The 16,327-nt window shown below is 37.2% G+C and overlaps 1 protein-coding gene, 1 non-coding gene and 1 pseudogene across 2 annotated transcripts in view; 2 read left to right on the top strand and 1 right to left on the bottom strand.

Moving 5' to 3' along the window:
* The window catches only part of ANKAR (ankyrin and armadillo repeat containing), a 69,323-nt gene that overhangs the window by 22,613 nt on the left and 30,383 nt on the right, over positions 1–16,327 (bottom strand). Inside the window, exons 8-12 of the mRNA XM_006147840.3 lie at positions 13,282–13,483; positions 10,684–10,892; positions 6,053–6,157; positions 5,167–5,408; positions 4,394–4,562 (exon numbers count right to left, since the gene is read on the bottom strand). Coding sequence (XP_006147902.1) covers positions 4,394–4,562; positions 5,167–5,408; positions 6,053–6,157; positions 10,684–10,892; positions 13,282–13,483 — 927 coding nt within the window. The remainder of the gene's footprint in view (positions 1–4,393; positions 4,563–5,166; positions 5,409–6,052; positions 6,158–10,683; positions 10,893–13,281; positions 13,484–16,327) is intronic.
* On the top strand, positions 7,797–7,904 carry LOC114007732 (U6 spliceosomal RNA). The gene has a single exon (XR_003549314.1). It is a non-coding gene; the product is annotated as a U6 spliceosomal RNA (small nuclear RNA).
* Positions 12,659–12,930, top strand: LOC102495004 (acyl-CoA-binding protein pseudogene; annotated as a pseudogene).

Here is a 16,327-nt window from a genome sequence, read left to right on the forward strand (position 1 = left end):
ACACACACACACACAAATGCCTGTGACTATTTCAAGCCACCATGTCTGGGACTCAGACCATGTGGTTGTCCATGTAGGATCTGCCTTAACCACAGGCCACAGGCTGGTCTGCATCTGTCTTTTTAAAAAGCATTTTCTTACTTTCTGTCACGATGCTCCTGGCTCAACATATACCTTCTCAGCCTCTACCCTGAAATCAACCACTTTTCCAAGAAGCTCTGGTTCCCTTTAGTGAGGGATGATATTTAGAAACCAAAAGTTGGGTGCTAGCTATGCTTATGGTTACCAGAGTATCATCACTTCTAGACCCTTTATAAAAAAACACACTTCCAATTCCAATCTAACTTCACATGGATCTTCACTGCTTTCCCACATTTATTTTCACCATAAGAACCCAATAATATCAATATATCTGTTCATTTATTCAGTCCTACAATACTTAAAACACTGCCCCCAAGTCGTTCCACCCATAGCACTATGAAATACAAACCCATTAAAAAGAATTCAAGATCTGTTTGCAGTTTGTTTTGTTTTTACCCCTTTGAAAGGGATATATAGTTAAAGCAATGTGTTAAAAAGTTATTTGTATTAATTTTCTTCTTTTTCTTTTTTAATTGAGTTATGCAATTCATTTGAAATATAAGTTTGAGTGTATTTGTTTCAATTTTAGTTTTTCCCCAGTCTTGTAGATTTAATATTTTTATGAATGTAGCATATCAAAATATGTCCAAAAGAAAAACTGAATTAAAAGGCACTGTTCAATTCACGCAGTTATCAGTTTTCTTCAGGCGTTCTGTAATCTGACATTTGTTCTTTCATATACTATCTATTAAGGTCAATTTCTTCTCGATTACAGCCTTATTGTTCATATCAATTTATATACTCACTTTATATCAGATATTGTATATTAAATTTTCTTGTTGTGAATAGTTTTAGTCATTTGATGATTGATTTATTTAGCAAATACTTGTTGAGCAGTTACTATGTGCCGGACACCAGAAATACAATGATAAACCAAAATAAGTAAATACATAAATAAATAAATAAGGTCTTGACTACTCTTACAGAGCAAGATTAAAGGTCAGAGTATGAATTTTAATAATAAATTCAATATTACTTGAAAGTAACATAAGAGAGGAAGGGTATGATAGGAAATGACAGGAAGGTCATGTCCTCCTCAAGTAAGAAAATTAGGAGGGCTTATAAGCCATGCAGGAAATGCAGACTTTATCATAGCTAACAGTCATTGAATAATTTAAACAATGGGAAGATAAAATCAACATTTTAGTTTTTATAGGTAAAAGTTAAGCTCAATAGATTAAGAAAATTAAGAGAGTGCGGGAAATCATTCTTTCTCTTACTCAGTATTCCTGCATCAGTACAAAAAGCAGAGTTTCCTCCTCCAAATGTATCCCATCCTTATTCCTTCCCATATGAAAAGCAGTGAGTCACATGATTTCATTATTTCTTAATTATTTCTTAGTTTGAAGAATGAACCACTGCAAATGCATGAGTGGCTTAGGCTCTTTTGACACTTTTTGCTGTTTTCTCAAAGCAGGCTTTCTGGCAATAAAGCTAAAGTTTTGCTCTTTGATACTCCAACATAGCTCTAAAGCTCAGGAGAGGGGCCAGGGATGCTACTAGAGAACTGGGAAGAACAGATTATAACCCTAACAAAGTCCATAGGCCTCAATAAAGTAAGATTGTTTAAGGAGAGTATGCCGTGTTAGAGAAGCAACAGCAAAACAAGTGAACCTTGAGGAGCTCCAGCTTTTTTTCTTTTCTTTGGGAAGGGGAGAGGCAAAGGACTTATGCACTCACAGGAGAGAGACAGAGAGAAACAGAAATAGGAAATAGTGAGGAATCCCCCTCTAGCAGGATGGCTACATCACAAACCCTTCTCCCTCCATTCTCCTTTGGGACTTTGGGTATCTACATACACGTGCCTGGGGTTATTTTCAAGCCGCTGGGTCCGGGGCTAGAGGGAGCTTTTACCAAACTTGGGGTCATAATTCTAGTTTTTTTGATTTTTAGACAGTAATGAGTACGTTTACTCTATCTTATATCACATCTGAGGGGATCTGCGGTGAAATGTGTGAATGATTATTCTAAGAAAGATAATGTGATTTTTAAAGTTTTTCTCAGTTTAGAGTTGAGAAGACATTTTGTATGCTATTACATCTTTGAGTTTCCACAGTGGTGTTATATAAACTTTTGTAGATAACACAGAATAAGACAGTTCTGAGCTACATGAAAGTTATATATGGGGCTTAAGTAGAAAATAATAATTAAAATTATTTCAAAATTAAATTCTTTGCTTTTCTTGAAGCGAGGAGAAAATTACAATGTAGGAAAATTACTTTTACTTAGTTTTCAGTTAAGGCAAGAGCCCCAAAGAAATTACTTCTAATAATTTATTTCCACAGAAATGAAGTTTTTTCTATAGAAATGAATTTCTTTCCTGAACCCATTTATCATTTATTTATTCAAATTGCCACCACAATCTGTGCTTTGTTCTGGCATCTGGGGTTGGGAAAAAGAAATAGGAAAGAGAAGATTTAGTTCTTGTCTTTAAATTTTAATTAATGAGCTAAAACACTAACAAAGAATTAGGATAAAGAATAATTAGAAATGATTTAGTAATATATGGTTAAAGACAGGCATAAAGCTGACCCTCCTTAGTGCTAATCTTAAATGGTAAGCAGACACAGCTAGTGATAGAGGGAAACCTGGAGCAGAAACCTTAAGAAAGGTGTTATAAAAAGAAAGGTAATTCAAATGATTTCACTACATGATTCAGGTTCTTCGAAGATGACACTTATGGCAGCAGCTGATGGCATGATGGTTGCATTGCTGGACTCCCACATAGTCAATCGTGGTTTGAGTCCTAGACCCAGCAACTTGGAACTCACACTGGGCGCATTTTCGTGTGTGCCCAAAGTCTCAAGAGGAGAATGGAGGAGAAGGGATTGCGTATTGACTATCCCTCCTCGGGGGTGATTTCTCGTTTTCTGCCTCTCTGTCTCTGTCTTCCCAGCAAGTGTATGCACCCTATGGCAAAAAAAAAAAAAAAAAAAAATCTCAAAAAAGAAGAAGAAGGACAAGAAGGACAAGAAGAAAAAGAAGAAGAGAAGAAGAAGACACTTGCTTAAATCTGAAGTTGTAAAGTAAAGGAAACATTGCTATTACCCATAACCTGACTTATACTTTAACCAGTGTATTTATTCTGTATTTATTCCTGGTGAACTGGAACAGAAAGAAGATAAACTGAGCAGGAAAAAAAAAAAGAGAGAAGCTTTTATCCAAATTTCTTCTTCCCCCAAATTTGAAGAAAACCATAGAGTTGAGGCTTACACTATTATGCATGCTAACTGAAATGAGATTTTTCTTACAGAACCTAAGATACTATTTGCAGTAGCTAAAGAAACTGCCTCATGGCTTCTGATGTCAAGAACATCAGGGGACCAGCAGTTAGCGTAATGGCTATGTCGCTGGACTCCCACGTAATCGACCGCGGTTCGCATCCAGGACCCAGTGGCTTAAAATTCACGCTGGGTGCGTGTGCGTGCCCAAGATCCCGAGAGAAGAATGGAGAAGGGATTGCGGCATGGTCATCCCCCCTGGGGGGTGATTTCTCGCTTTCTGTCTCTATGTTTCTGTCTGTCCCGTGAGCGTATGCGCCCTATGGCAAAACACCTCCCCCCCCCCAAAAAAAAGAGCAAGAACATCAGCATACTTTAGCAAGGAATCATTGACATAATGCTATCTGATTGTCTTGAGTTGTTTTCTGCCAAAGGGCACATACACTTGCCAAAGAGAGAGAGATACAGAGAGAAAGCGAGAGGGAGAAAGCACTCCACAATTGGGCATGGTCATGTTGCTATCCCTTCTCCTCCATTTCTCCATCATGTTGAGATTTAGGGCATGCACACACATGCACCAGTGTATTTCTCAAGTTTCTGGGTCTTGGACTCGAACTGTGGGGTCAGCCATGTGGGATCTGGCTGCCTTTACCACCAGGCCATGGAGCTGGCCCTGATCTTGAATTTTACTATCAAACATCTAACAACAAGTCTGAAGTCCTTGTTGTAATTTGTAAAATATCCACCAATAATCAACATGTATTAGTCACTCAAGGAGACCTCTCTCCTGCATATATTTTCTGTATTATTGTCATTTTTATGCCCATATCTCCATATATAAACACACAAATTAAACATGTTTTTAAAAAACTATGCCTTTGAGAATCAATTTCTTTCATAAACCCAGCAGTTTAAGTGCTTTAGATATTTAGGTTATATTATATCTGTTTAGATGCATTTGAAGACAAATCCAGGACATCTATTCATATAGGACAAGTTCAAACTAATGGTTGTTTCACTTAGAGGCTCACCTGAATCGGAATTCAGAAATCTGATAAGGTGGTGGATCCCTTTATGGTCTCTCACTGCTCTTTGATTGTTTACATTTCCTATACATAATACTCGTATACAGTTCATTACATTTACTAGCACACCTTCTATGTCTAACTTCAAAAGATTTATCAGAGCTGGGACGCCATTCTAAAAATAAACAAAAGAAGTAATTACATTTGAACTTACCTAAGATAAATGCTATCTATTTAGAGAATCTGTAATCTTTCTTGTAGTAAACATCTGCTTATGTTATTGCTTATTTTTCTTTTCAGAGAGATTTTTGCTACAGGGCATGTGTGCTCAATGGAGAGAGAGAAAGAGATAGAAATCCTCCCAGGGGGATAGCCATGCCGCAATCCTTCTCCTCCATTCTCTTTTCGGGATTTCAGGCACACACGCACATGTGCCTGGCATGAGTTTCAAGCCGCCAGGTCTGGGATTCAAACCGCAGTTGGCCATGTGGGAGTCCAGCAATGTAACCTTTATGCCATCTGCTTTTACATGTCCTCTTCTTTTACAGCAAGAAACGACCAGCATATACTAACAAGAACTACACTTCCTCATCTACTTCGAGACTGTACTCTGATGTCACCTTCTAAGTGAAGTATTTTCACATCTCCCCCTCTCCCTTTTTCCTGCTCTATTCATCCCCAAAAGCTTTGCCACGGTATAATGGCATAGATCTTTATCTTTCTATCTTCTATATCAAGAAGTTAGTCTCAGTCAAAAATGTTTTACAAAAAGAACGTACATATTTGGCAATAACATCCTTGCTTTCACATTGAGCAATATCATATAGAATGACGGCACAACGAGAGTGTAGTTCAGGTTCATCGTAAGTCAGTAGGTTGATCAGAGCTGGAATGCCTCCTGCCTCCACCAAAGCATGTACTACACTTCTGTGTGTTGAGATATTACTCAATAACCCAACTGTTTTGCACTGTAATTTTATTTTGGAAGTTTTTAATATATTGATTAAGGCAGGAATAGAGCCTGTAATGCAAAAACAAAAAAAGCATGAATTATTTGGAACTGTTTGTAGTCAATTTATCATGATGAGATTTAAATAATGTTTTTGGACACTAAGGTGCAAATAATTAGCAAATCATTTTGTCAAAGTATGTACAAAATTATTAAAACTACATGAATGTACATTTCTGTCTTTTCTAAGGAATAGATTTTGAGTTGTCGGAAAGGTCACGACATATTTTTGCATAGAAAAGAGTTAAAAAAGTCATGAGGTTTTAAAAAACCCAATAGTTTTATTGTTCATGCAATTGATTTGCACATAGCACAGAAATATACATTGTATATGGGTAGCCTTAGGCCACCTTTGAAACACTGAATTTTAGCTTAAGAACATGGAAAAATTAATCTTTAGAGCTACCACATGGTAGAGTTCAGTTTTGGTCATTATATCAACTTGGTGTGTTACTGCAGCTTCCACATGGAAAATAAAATACCTAGTAAAGTACCTGACTGGTAAAGAAAGTGATCTTAGAAAACAGAAAAAAAGAAACTTACATCAATGGAAAAGTTTACTCCGCAATTTAAAATGTTATATTTTAAGGTGATTGATTTAAATATAGATCTACAAAATAGCACAAGAAAAAGAGAGTTAATAGATTTTACATCACCTGCATCCAAAATATAGTTCCAGTATCGATCATTTGCTAAGCAAATTACTTCCAAGGACATGACAGCCATCATCCTTCGTTTATAACTTTCACACTGCAACATTTCTGGTAAATAGTAGCAGAAAAACACAAGTTGTGATTTATACAAGAGGAATGGAATGATTGATTCTGTTTCTGTACAGGCCAAGTAAAGCCAAAGGTTGACATGACCACCATAGCCAATCGTATATATTAAATTCCGTGTGCATGGCCCTTGGTGAGGTCCTGAACTTGCTCATGTTCTTTGATGTTTATAGACTTCATAATTAGTGAAAAAAGTATACTGAAATGCTTTATCTTTAATCTAAATGGCTTAGATTAGCTGATCACATAATTTTAATTCACTTGGAAATTAGTCTGCCTCTCTCTCACCTAAAACCAGTTGTTGACCATAATGTCAGTATGAGTTTTCAAGGATGTCAAAGTAAACTATGTTATTGCTAATTGAAGTTTAATATCTAATAAATTAAATATGAGGCTTCATATATTCCCTGAGTATGAAGACAATACTTCAAAAAATTTTTTTGAATAAATGTGTACTCCAGCTAGTACAAACATAAGCACTTTCCAACAATGGCTATGGTTCAAGAAAAAAACACAAAGATGGATTTTTTCTTATCTCTTTATGCAGTCACTGTTATCAAACCTATCCAGATCCACCTTGGCCAGATACTCTTAAAATTTAGCTTTCATTTCAGAGACCAGCAGATGGCGTAGTGGTTAAGGTTCTGGACTCTCACATGGGCAACCATGGTTCAAGTCCCAGACCCTGTGGCTTGAAATTCATGCTGCGCAAGTATCCAAAATCCCAGGAGGGGAAAGGAGAAGGGACTGTAGTGTGGCCATCCCCCCCGGGAGGTGGTTTCTCACATTTTTTCCCAATATCTCTCTGTCTCTCTCTGGCAAGTGAGCACATGTGTCTTATGGTAAAATCCTTAAAAACAAAAACAATTTAGGTTCCACTCCAAGAGCTAATTCTGGAGACTTCCAATAAATTTACAAATTCTTCTTTTACCCAGAGAGGAAATCAGCAGTGTAAGGAGGGAGAACTATCCCAGGCTCAAGGGAAAGTAGCAGTGGAAGATACTCATTATTGGGACTTTCCAACAATGGTTGTAGGAAGCAGCTGCCCTTGGTAACTTCTTTTGTGCCATTAGACTATTCCTGTCAGGGGCCAGAGTAACGTGCTGGAGGTATTTTTCCATGGGTTAGTCTATTGAAAGTAACAAGATGGGACCAGCAGTTAGCGTAATGGCTATGTCGCTAGACTCCCATGAAATCGACTGCAGTTCTAGTCCGAGACCCAATGGCTTAAACTCATGCCAGGTATGTGTACGTGCGTGCCCAAGATCCCAAGAGGAGAATAAAGGAGAAGGGATGGCCATCCCCCCGAGGGGTGATTTCTGTCTCTCTCTGTCTTTCTGGTGAGCGCGTGCACCCTATAGCAAAAACCTCTTAAAAAAAAAAAAAAGTAACAAGATGATTCTCTCAGTTCCTTCTAAAAAGACTAAAATATGGTGATGTATCTGCACATGAAGAAACATTGAAAACACTATCAAATAGCTCTCGAGGTTGATATATTTGCAGTATATTACTAGTACACAGGAAATTCCAAGATCAGCTATTGAGCTAACTTGAAAACCAAACATTCAGAATTCCTGAATCATTAGAACTGGGGTTGAAAATTTAAAATATATTTTATCCCGTGCTTGCTTCGGCAGCACATATACTAAAAATTGGAATGATACAGAGAAGATTAGCATGGCCCCTGCGCAAGGATGACACGCAAATTCGTGAAGCACTCCATGTTTTTGGGGGCCAGCAAATGGTGTGGTGGTTAAAGGCGCTGGACTCCCACATGGCCGACCACGGTTTAAGTCTCAGACCTGGTGGCTTGCTTTCTCACTTCCTCTCTCTCTCTCTCTCTGTCTCTCTCTGATCAAATTGAAAAATAATAATGATATAATAATAAATAAACTTAAATAAAATAATTATTTTAAAAATATTTTATCCCATTCTACAATTAGTTGTTGGGGAAAAAAAAATCAGTGTTCATTTTTCAATTCTTTCCTTTTTTTCTGCTTTAGTTTTTATTTCATCAAAGTAATACATATAATTTAGAGCTAAATGTAATTGAAAGGTCTGTAACAAAGTACAGTGGTTCCTGGCCTGACCTCTACCTTCTGTAATTTTCATATCCTGGTTTTTCTGCATTGCTACCTTTTGCTATATCAATTTTACACTCCATTAACTGACTTTATCTTACAAATAAAAGGGGGACTAGCTCTTTCAACACTCCTTTTGTGTCTAGCTCTGCCATCTCCTTTTGTGTCCCTTTTCCTATATTTATAGTTTCATTTAAGTCAATGTTCAGTACTTACAAATGATGCCTATACAAACATTTATATTCACAGCTGAGCACCATAGAACACTATAGTTGTATCTTCATTTCTTATTTTTTATCCAAATGTAATAATTAATTGCCTTATTTAACTTAACCTGCTTAGTTGTCTTTGCGCCTACTGATAACTTCACTCACCTTTTCCCTCTTGGTTGGGTGCACAGCTTTTATTCTGGAGCTTCCTTCTGTTGGCATCCTTGAAATTCCTTTGGTTTCTCTTGAATCAAGCTCCCAGTTTCCTGTATCCCTCTCCCTTCCATCAGGGAGAGTTCTAGTATCAGTATCTTCAGGCATTTTTTGATTATGCATTGAGGAGAGCACTCCTGCCTGGTATTGCCATTTCTCAAGCCATTGAAGATTTTATGGTGTGAGTCTGAGAAGTTCTCAGCCTTCTCTCTGTTGGCTTGGTATGATTTTCTCTGGTTGGCTAAGCATAAAGACTTGCCTATCTGTTCCGATCTTCTGATATTTTATTGCTATGTATCCCTTCCTGTTCTCCATGAATGCTTATGTGCTGCTGCTGGTGCTATTACTATTATTTAAAATTGGTGCAATTTTAGTGGGGTCTTGGGAAGACGTAAAATTAGATATGTGTATTCAGTTCAGCTAGTAACTCCTAAATTTGTGTTTTTGACTAGAATATATAATTTAGAAAAAAAAATCTCAAACAGAATTTTTCACAAAACACTTATCAAAATATAAGGAATTATTTTGCGAAATTTGTCTCTAAGATTAGGGGCAAGGCATTAACTAGAGAAAATCTTTTCCTCTTCAACTAATTCCTTCCTTTATCTCTCTCTCTTTTTTTTTTTAATTCACTTTTTTGGGGACCAGCAGATGGTGTAATGGCTATGTTGCTGGATTCCCATAAAGTCGACCATGGTTCACGTCCTTGAATGAGACTCATGCCAGGTATGTGTGTGTACGTGCCCAAGATCCTGAGAGGAGAATGGAGGAGAAGGGATTGGGGCGTGGCAATCACCCCTGGGGGGTGATTTCTCGCTTTCTATCTCTCTGTCTCTCTCTGTCTTTCTGGTGAGCGCACGTGCCCTATAGCAAAAACCTCTCCAAAAAAATTCATTTTTTTGAAGGCGGAGAGAATGGTTGGACTTTGTAGAATGTTGGGGAATAAACATAAATATAATTGTGCAAAATATAGTCTGTTTAGATCATAGCTCTTGATTTCAACTTAAAAATAAAACTACTTTTAACATACACAAAAATATAACTTTTTAATTTATATTTTTACTTCTGTTTTTAACTCATAAAATGTTCTTTTTATGGAACCAGCACGTGGCATGGTGGTTAACATGCTGAACTCCCACATGGTCAACTGCTGTTCAAGTCCTGGACCTGGCAGCTTGAAACTCACATTGGGCACATGTGTATGCATGCCCAAAAATCTTAAGAGGAAAATGGTGGTGAAGAGATTGTGGTATAGCCGTTCCCCCTTGGGAGGTAATTTCTTGCTTTTTCTGTCTCTCTGTCCCTGTCTCTTTAGCAAGCACACGTGTCTTATGGCAAAAATCTTCCAAAAAAAACATAAAATGTTCATTTCACAATTTTTAAATGTTTAAAATTTGATGCACGTATTACTTTATTTGCTCTATTTCAGAATAAGTATCAACACTTAAACCAAAAAACAATCAGAACATTTATTTGTGATAAGATTATGTGTTCTATACTTACCTACTAAAGTTTTCCAAACCGGGAGTTCAGGAATATTTAATTCTATTATATGCTTGAGAACCTCTGTGTGAAAGGTTAGCACTGATAAGTGAATTATATTATTTCCTTTAATATCTGTTTTTCTCCAGTTGGCCCCACATGGTCAACTGCTGTTCAAGTCCTGGACCTGGCAGCTTGAAACTCACATTGGGCACATGTGTATGCATGCCCAAAAATCTTAAGAGGAAAATGGTGGTGAAGAGATTGTGGTATAGCCGTTCCCCCTTGGGAGGTAATTTCTTGCTTTTTCTGTCTCTCTGTCCCTGTCTCTTTAGCAAGCACACGTGTCTTATGGCAAAAATCTTCCAAAAAAAACATAAAATGTTCATTTCACAATTTTTAAATGTTTAAAATTTGATGCACGTATTACTTTATTTGCTCTATTTCAGAATAAGTATCAACACTTAAACCAAAAAACAATCAGAACATTTATTTGTGATAAGATTATGTGTTCTATACTTACCTACTAAAGTTTTCCAAACCGGGAGTTCAGGAATATTTAATTCTATTATATGCTTGAGAACCTCTGTGTGAAAGGTTAGCACTGATAAGTGAATTATATTATTTCCTTTAATATCTGTTTTTCTCCAGTTGGCCCCAAGAGAAAACAGGTACTGAATAGTGTCCAGTGCTCCTGAAGTGGCAGCAAGTAACAGTGGGGTACACTGATTCCTAAAAGTCATAGAACGTACATAATATTTGAGCACATGTAAGAGTCAGCTTTACTACTTATAAACTATTCGAAATGCTGTTGTAGAATGTTTGACTTAATGTATTATCACCTTCTTTCTCTTATGAATATTTGTCCTCTATATTCCACATGTAAACAGATTTATCTCCTTTTGTCTCATTTATCCTTAGTATTGGTCCAACTTAATTATCGAATCCTACAATCATTGTATCTTACAATTTTTTTTGGAAAATGGAAATATTATCTTAGTTATCAAATCCTACTATCAGTGTATCTTACCAATTTTTTGGAAAATACAATATCTGCTTTTAAATAGTAAAAATCTTTTGGTTGGGCCATTTTCCAGCTTCCTTTATACATAGGCATGACCATGCAACCAAGTTTGGTCAACGGAATGTAGAAGTAAAAGTTACAAGGGTATGTCCCTAAAGAGAAAGAAGCTGTCCATTCTCTCTCTTTCCCCTCATGGCTAGAATGAAAGTATAATCATGGAATCAAGAGTCACCATTTTGTACCATGATATGAAAGACTCTTGTCAAGGAATGACAAGAGGAAGCTGATGTCCCTCAAACTATCAAGCCATTCTGCTAATCCTAGACCACTGAATAATAATAGACAGGTGACTACTTACTTAAAAACCTGAATTAAACTATGCCTGCCTACCCAAATCAGGTTTATAAATTCAAAATGATAACCTGATCTTTAGATTTCTATCCAAGAATGTACCATAAGAGTTATACCTCTATGCTAAAGGTTCGTCCTTAACTAAATTGTGAAACAGAAGACTGGATGTTTGTCTTTATTTAGTTTAGTTTAGTTAGTTTTACTATAGAGCACATGAGCTTACCAGTGATGGTCAGAGTGGGGGGATTATTCACCCCCAACCCCCAGAGGGTAGGGCCACACCACAATCCCTTTTCCTACATTCCCCTCTCAGGACTTCAGATTCACACATGCACACTTGATATGATTTTCAAGTCACTGGGTCTAGGACTCAAATCATGCAGTTGGCCATGTGGGATTCAGTTACCTCAACTTTATACCACCTGCTGGTCCCTGGAATAATTTTCTATTTCAAACTTGTTTTCTTCTTTTTAATGTATTTCCCTTCTGGGTGCCACTAAGTATTTCTTCTGCTATCCAAAGCCTATCCACTTTGGTCTGGAGTCTTAGGGCTGCCTCCTGGTTCACTTTAGAGCAACATTTTCCTTCCTAATCTTGTTTTTTTGTTTTGTTTTGTTTTTGTTTTTGTTTTCTTTTCTAGGAAACGAAGTAGTTAACCTGATAAATGTATCTGTAGACCATACAATTGGGACAAAGCAAGGAAAAATTCCTAAGAGCTTACTCCTTAGTCTTCTATAAAATATGCATAAGTTGATGGGAGCTTTTATCTTTGTAAGATGAATGGTAGGAGAAAATAGTGACCAGAAAAAAACAGAATAGTAAACCTCAAATACCTTTTAAATCACCCATACCAGTCAGTCATCATTTTAGTGACAGTGTGTGAGACAAGCCATAAAAAGCTGGAATTAGAGTCAGATGGTGGCGCAGTGGTAAAATGGGATGCCCTGTGAGGCTGATCCACATAGGAGAGTTTCACGTTCATGCCTGATGATTCCTCTGAGTATGCATATGCCCTTGATTTGGGGCTGGCTAAAGTTGGGGGCAATTATAGCATTAAGATCATTATTAGGTTAAAAAAAAAAGTCCTCCATGGGCACCCAGGAATCCTTGCAATTCTGCCAGCATGTATCAGGCTGAATTTGAGAAGGCCACTGAGGAGATTAAACACCTCAAGACCAAGCCAGGGAACAACGAGATACTATTTACGTATAGCCACTACAAACATGCGACTGTGGGTGACATTAACACAGAGCAGCCGTGGATGTTGGCCCTCAGAGGCAAGCCAAGCGGGATGCCTGGAATGAGCTGAACGGAACTTTCAAGGAAGATGCTATGAAAGCTTACATCGACAAAGTAGAAGAGCTCAAAGAAAAAATACAGAAAATGAGAGACTAGACTTGGCTACCAGCCACACATTGAATCTAAACTGATGTATAATCCCTGTTTTTTCTAATACTGTGGATGATGTAAAAATAGTGAAAATAACCAGCTAACCCCTTTTCTCAGGGCTGTTCTGGTTTGGGGTCTCACAGGTTTGGGGTTGAGATGATTACTAGCTTTCCCTGAGTAGCTCTTTTTTTTTTTTTTTAACCAGAGATCAATTAGAATTACATTTGTTACTTAAAAAAAATCTTCTTGGGGGGGGGTGTTCTCACTCTCTTTCCGTTCTTATGCATGGAGAAATAAATGAATAATACACTTCAAAAATACAAATATTTATATTCTTATAAATGCTTGATAACTTACTCAGCTGTTGCCTCAGCTTCTAGCAAACTAGGATCCTTCCTACAGAGGACAATGATGATGCAGATATTGTCATAGAAAGCAGCAAAGTGAATTGGCATCCAGCCTCTTTTTTCAGAAAGTGTGTAGTCAGCTTTGTAACAGAGTAGACAGAGGGTTGCTTCTAATGAGCAAGCCTGTGCAGCCAGGTGTAGAGGTGTGGGACCTAGAATGGATGGACAATTACTTCAGTGGTCAAAAAACTAACACCTTTTGTTGAAAAAAACATGCCTTTTAGTTTCCAATCATAAAGTTTAGTAGAGTATGATATGTAAAATCCCCCAGATGAGCACTAAAAGAATTGATTCAGGCAATTGAATAGTTCTTTATTCAATTCAGGATATCTGATCATTAAAAATCCATACTTCCTTATAAATGAAGAGGAATAAATAACATTGGAAATACTAAACAGCTGAAAATTTAACTCAATGTGTAAAATGATTTTGTGAAAAAATACGCTATTTCTTGTTTCAACTATTTTCCCTTATTCGAATGTTTTGTAGGAGAAGATAAGGCCCTTGGAAATTGAAAGAGAAATGTCACAAAAGGCCTCTATGATACTAAATCCAGCGAGCATTTTTAATTTCTAATATTACTTGCCTTTCAACACTATTTCACACTGTTGATCAACTGTTCCCATTGTGACTTACTTCCATGAATCACAAATGTTCTTAATGGCATCTAGATTGGTGAATCCTTTCTAGAATATTTTAGATTACTTTCTTTTGCTCTATCAGAGGGATCACTATGGCAGCTACAGACTTATTACATATATTGCTTTTCTATAGCTTATTTGTTATTTTTGTGTGTGTCTGAGAGAGAGGAAGAGATAGCTATTTCTGACAGGGTCTTTCCATGCCTCAATCCTCCCTCCCCTCAGCCTCTAGGATCAGAGGCATGCTGCTAAGAAGCTACTACTGCTCCACAGGCTGGGACATGGAAATCCTGGGTCTAATTCCCAATCCAATTCCCAGTCCCAGCCTATGGGCCTGGGTGGCAGTGTATGCTATAATCCCAGTGACTCAGGAGTCTGAGTCAAGGGGATTATGTGCTTGCTTGAGACTGGCCTGAGCAATATAGTGAAACCCTGTCTAAAAAAGAGCCAAGCAGGTGGCAAGAGGTTCCAGCTGGGAGGTTACAACAGAAAAACTACAGCATAATAAGATCTTAATCCTTTAAAAACAGTAAAAGTCTTCATTTCAATGGTGTGGATAGTAGCATATTGAACTACAGTGTGGGGGAAGCTACATGGCTGGCCATGAGTTTGGATCTTAAAACTGACCTAAAAACATACCATACCATGTATGTGTGTGCCCAATATCCTGATGCACTGGAGGGCTTGGGAAAAGGGATCATGGTACAACAAGACCCTAGTCAGAGTGCCTGTCTCTTTCATGAGCATACACATGTGTGTGCATCTGCTGTCTCTCATGAGAAAAAAAAAACTTAAATACATTTTTAAAATTAAAAAGAGGATAATTGATATGCTAAGAAGGGAGAAAAAAAATAGAATCACATAAAATGCTTAAATTGGGGCTGGCTACATGGTGTAGCAGTAATGCATTGCTGAGGAGAAACTGTATCCCACATGGTGACCACAGTTTAAATTCCCAGTGTGGCTGGCCTAGAACAAGCTGGGCACATGTGCAAGTGCCCAAGATTCAATGGTATGGAGGAAGAGAATCATCAAGTCACCACACCCCATGGAAGGTGTTCCTCCTTCTCTATTTCAAACTCACTTTCATATCATATGCATGTGTTCTATCATAACCAAAGGTAAAAAAATAAAATGAAATTAAAAAAGGGATTAATTAAAATCAGAAAAGACTGAAAGTGTGGAAGACAAAAATAATAACATAACAAGGGTAACAAATAGAAAACAGTAGCAAATATGATAGATACTAACCCAATATATTAATCATCACTTTAAATGCCAGTGATTTATATAAACCAATTAAAAGCTAGGGATCATCAGAAAGATAAAATAAGATCCAACAAAATGTTTATAAGAAACCCATTTTAAACGGAAAAAGACATAGATTAAAAGTAAAGGGATAGAGAGATACCATGCTAACTCTAATCAAAAGAAAGTAGGGATAGGCTAGAAGGTGACATAATAGTTAAGGTGCTAAACTCTCACATGGCCAACCACAGTTCAAGTCCCAGATCCAGCAGCTTGAAACTCATGCCAGGCCTGTGTGCATGCATGACCAAAATCCCCAGAGAAGAATGGAGAAGAAAGGTCTGTGGCATAGCTATTCCCCTTAGGGGTAATTTCTCACTTTCCCTCTCTCTGTCTCTCTGGTGAGCACACACGTCCTATGGCAAAAACCTTAAAAAAAAAAAAAATAGCAGGGCATCTATATTAACTATTAATTTCAGCCAGCAGATTTCAAAGCGAAAAGTTTTCAGAGATAAACAAGGACATTACATAACATAACATTCCATAACAATTCTTAATGTGTATGCACCTAACAACAAAGCATCAAAATACATGAGGCAAAAACTGACAAAATTGTGAGGCAAAATAAATGAATCCACCATTATGGGGGAGACTTTAACAATTCCATGTCATATATGTAAGGATGCAGCATGCAGAAAAACAGTAAGGATATAGTTAAACCAAACATCATAGGCAATCAACTTAATAAAATTGCCATTTATGGGGCCAGCAGATGGCATAGCAGTTACGTCACTGGATTCCCACATGACCTACTACATTTCGTGACCTGGACCCAGTGGCTTGAAAATCACGTTGGGTGCATGTGTGCTTGTGTCCAAAATCCAAGAGGAGAATGGAAAAAGAATTGCGATGTGGCCATCCCTCTTGTTCTTTTTTTTGGAGACTTTTATTTTTTCTCCTGAAACTTTTTTTTTTTTAAATTAATTAATTTACATTCATCCCCTAAGCATCGTCACAACATACCAAATATGGTTTCCCATCTAGAATAAACTGCATAGTGACTTAATCATGCATGTTATCATCAATAATTTTCCATTTCTAGTTTCA

This window comes from Tupaia chinensis, unplaced genomic scaffold (genome assembly GCF_000334495.1).
Source record: "Tupaia chinensis unplaced genomic scaffold, TupChi_1.0 Scaffold000225_1, whole genome shotgun sequence".
NCBI lineage: Eukaryota > Metazoa > Chordata > Mammalia > Scandentia > Tupaiidae > Tupaia > Tupaia belangeri.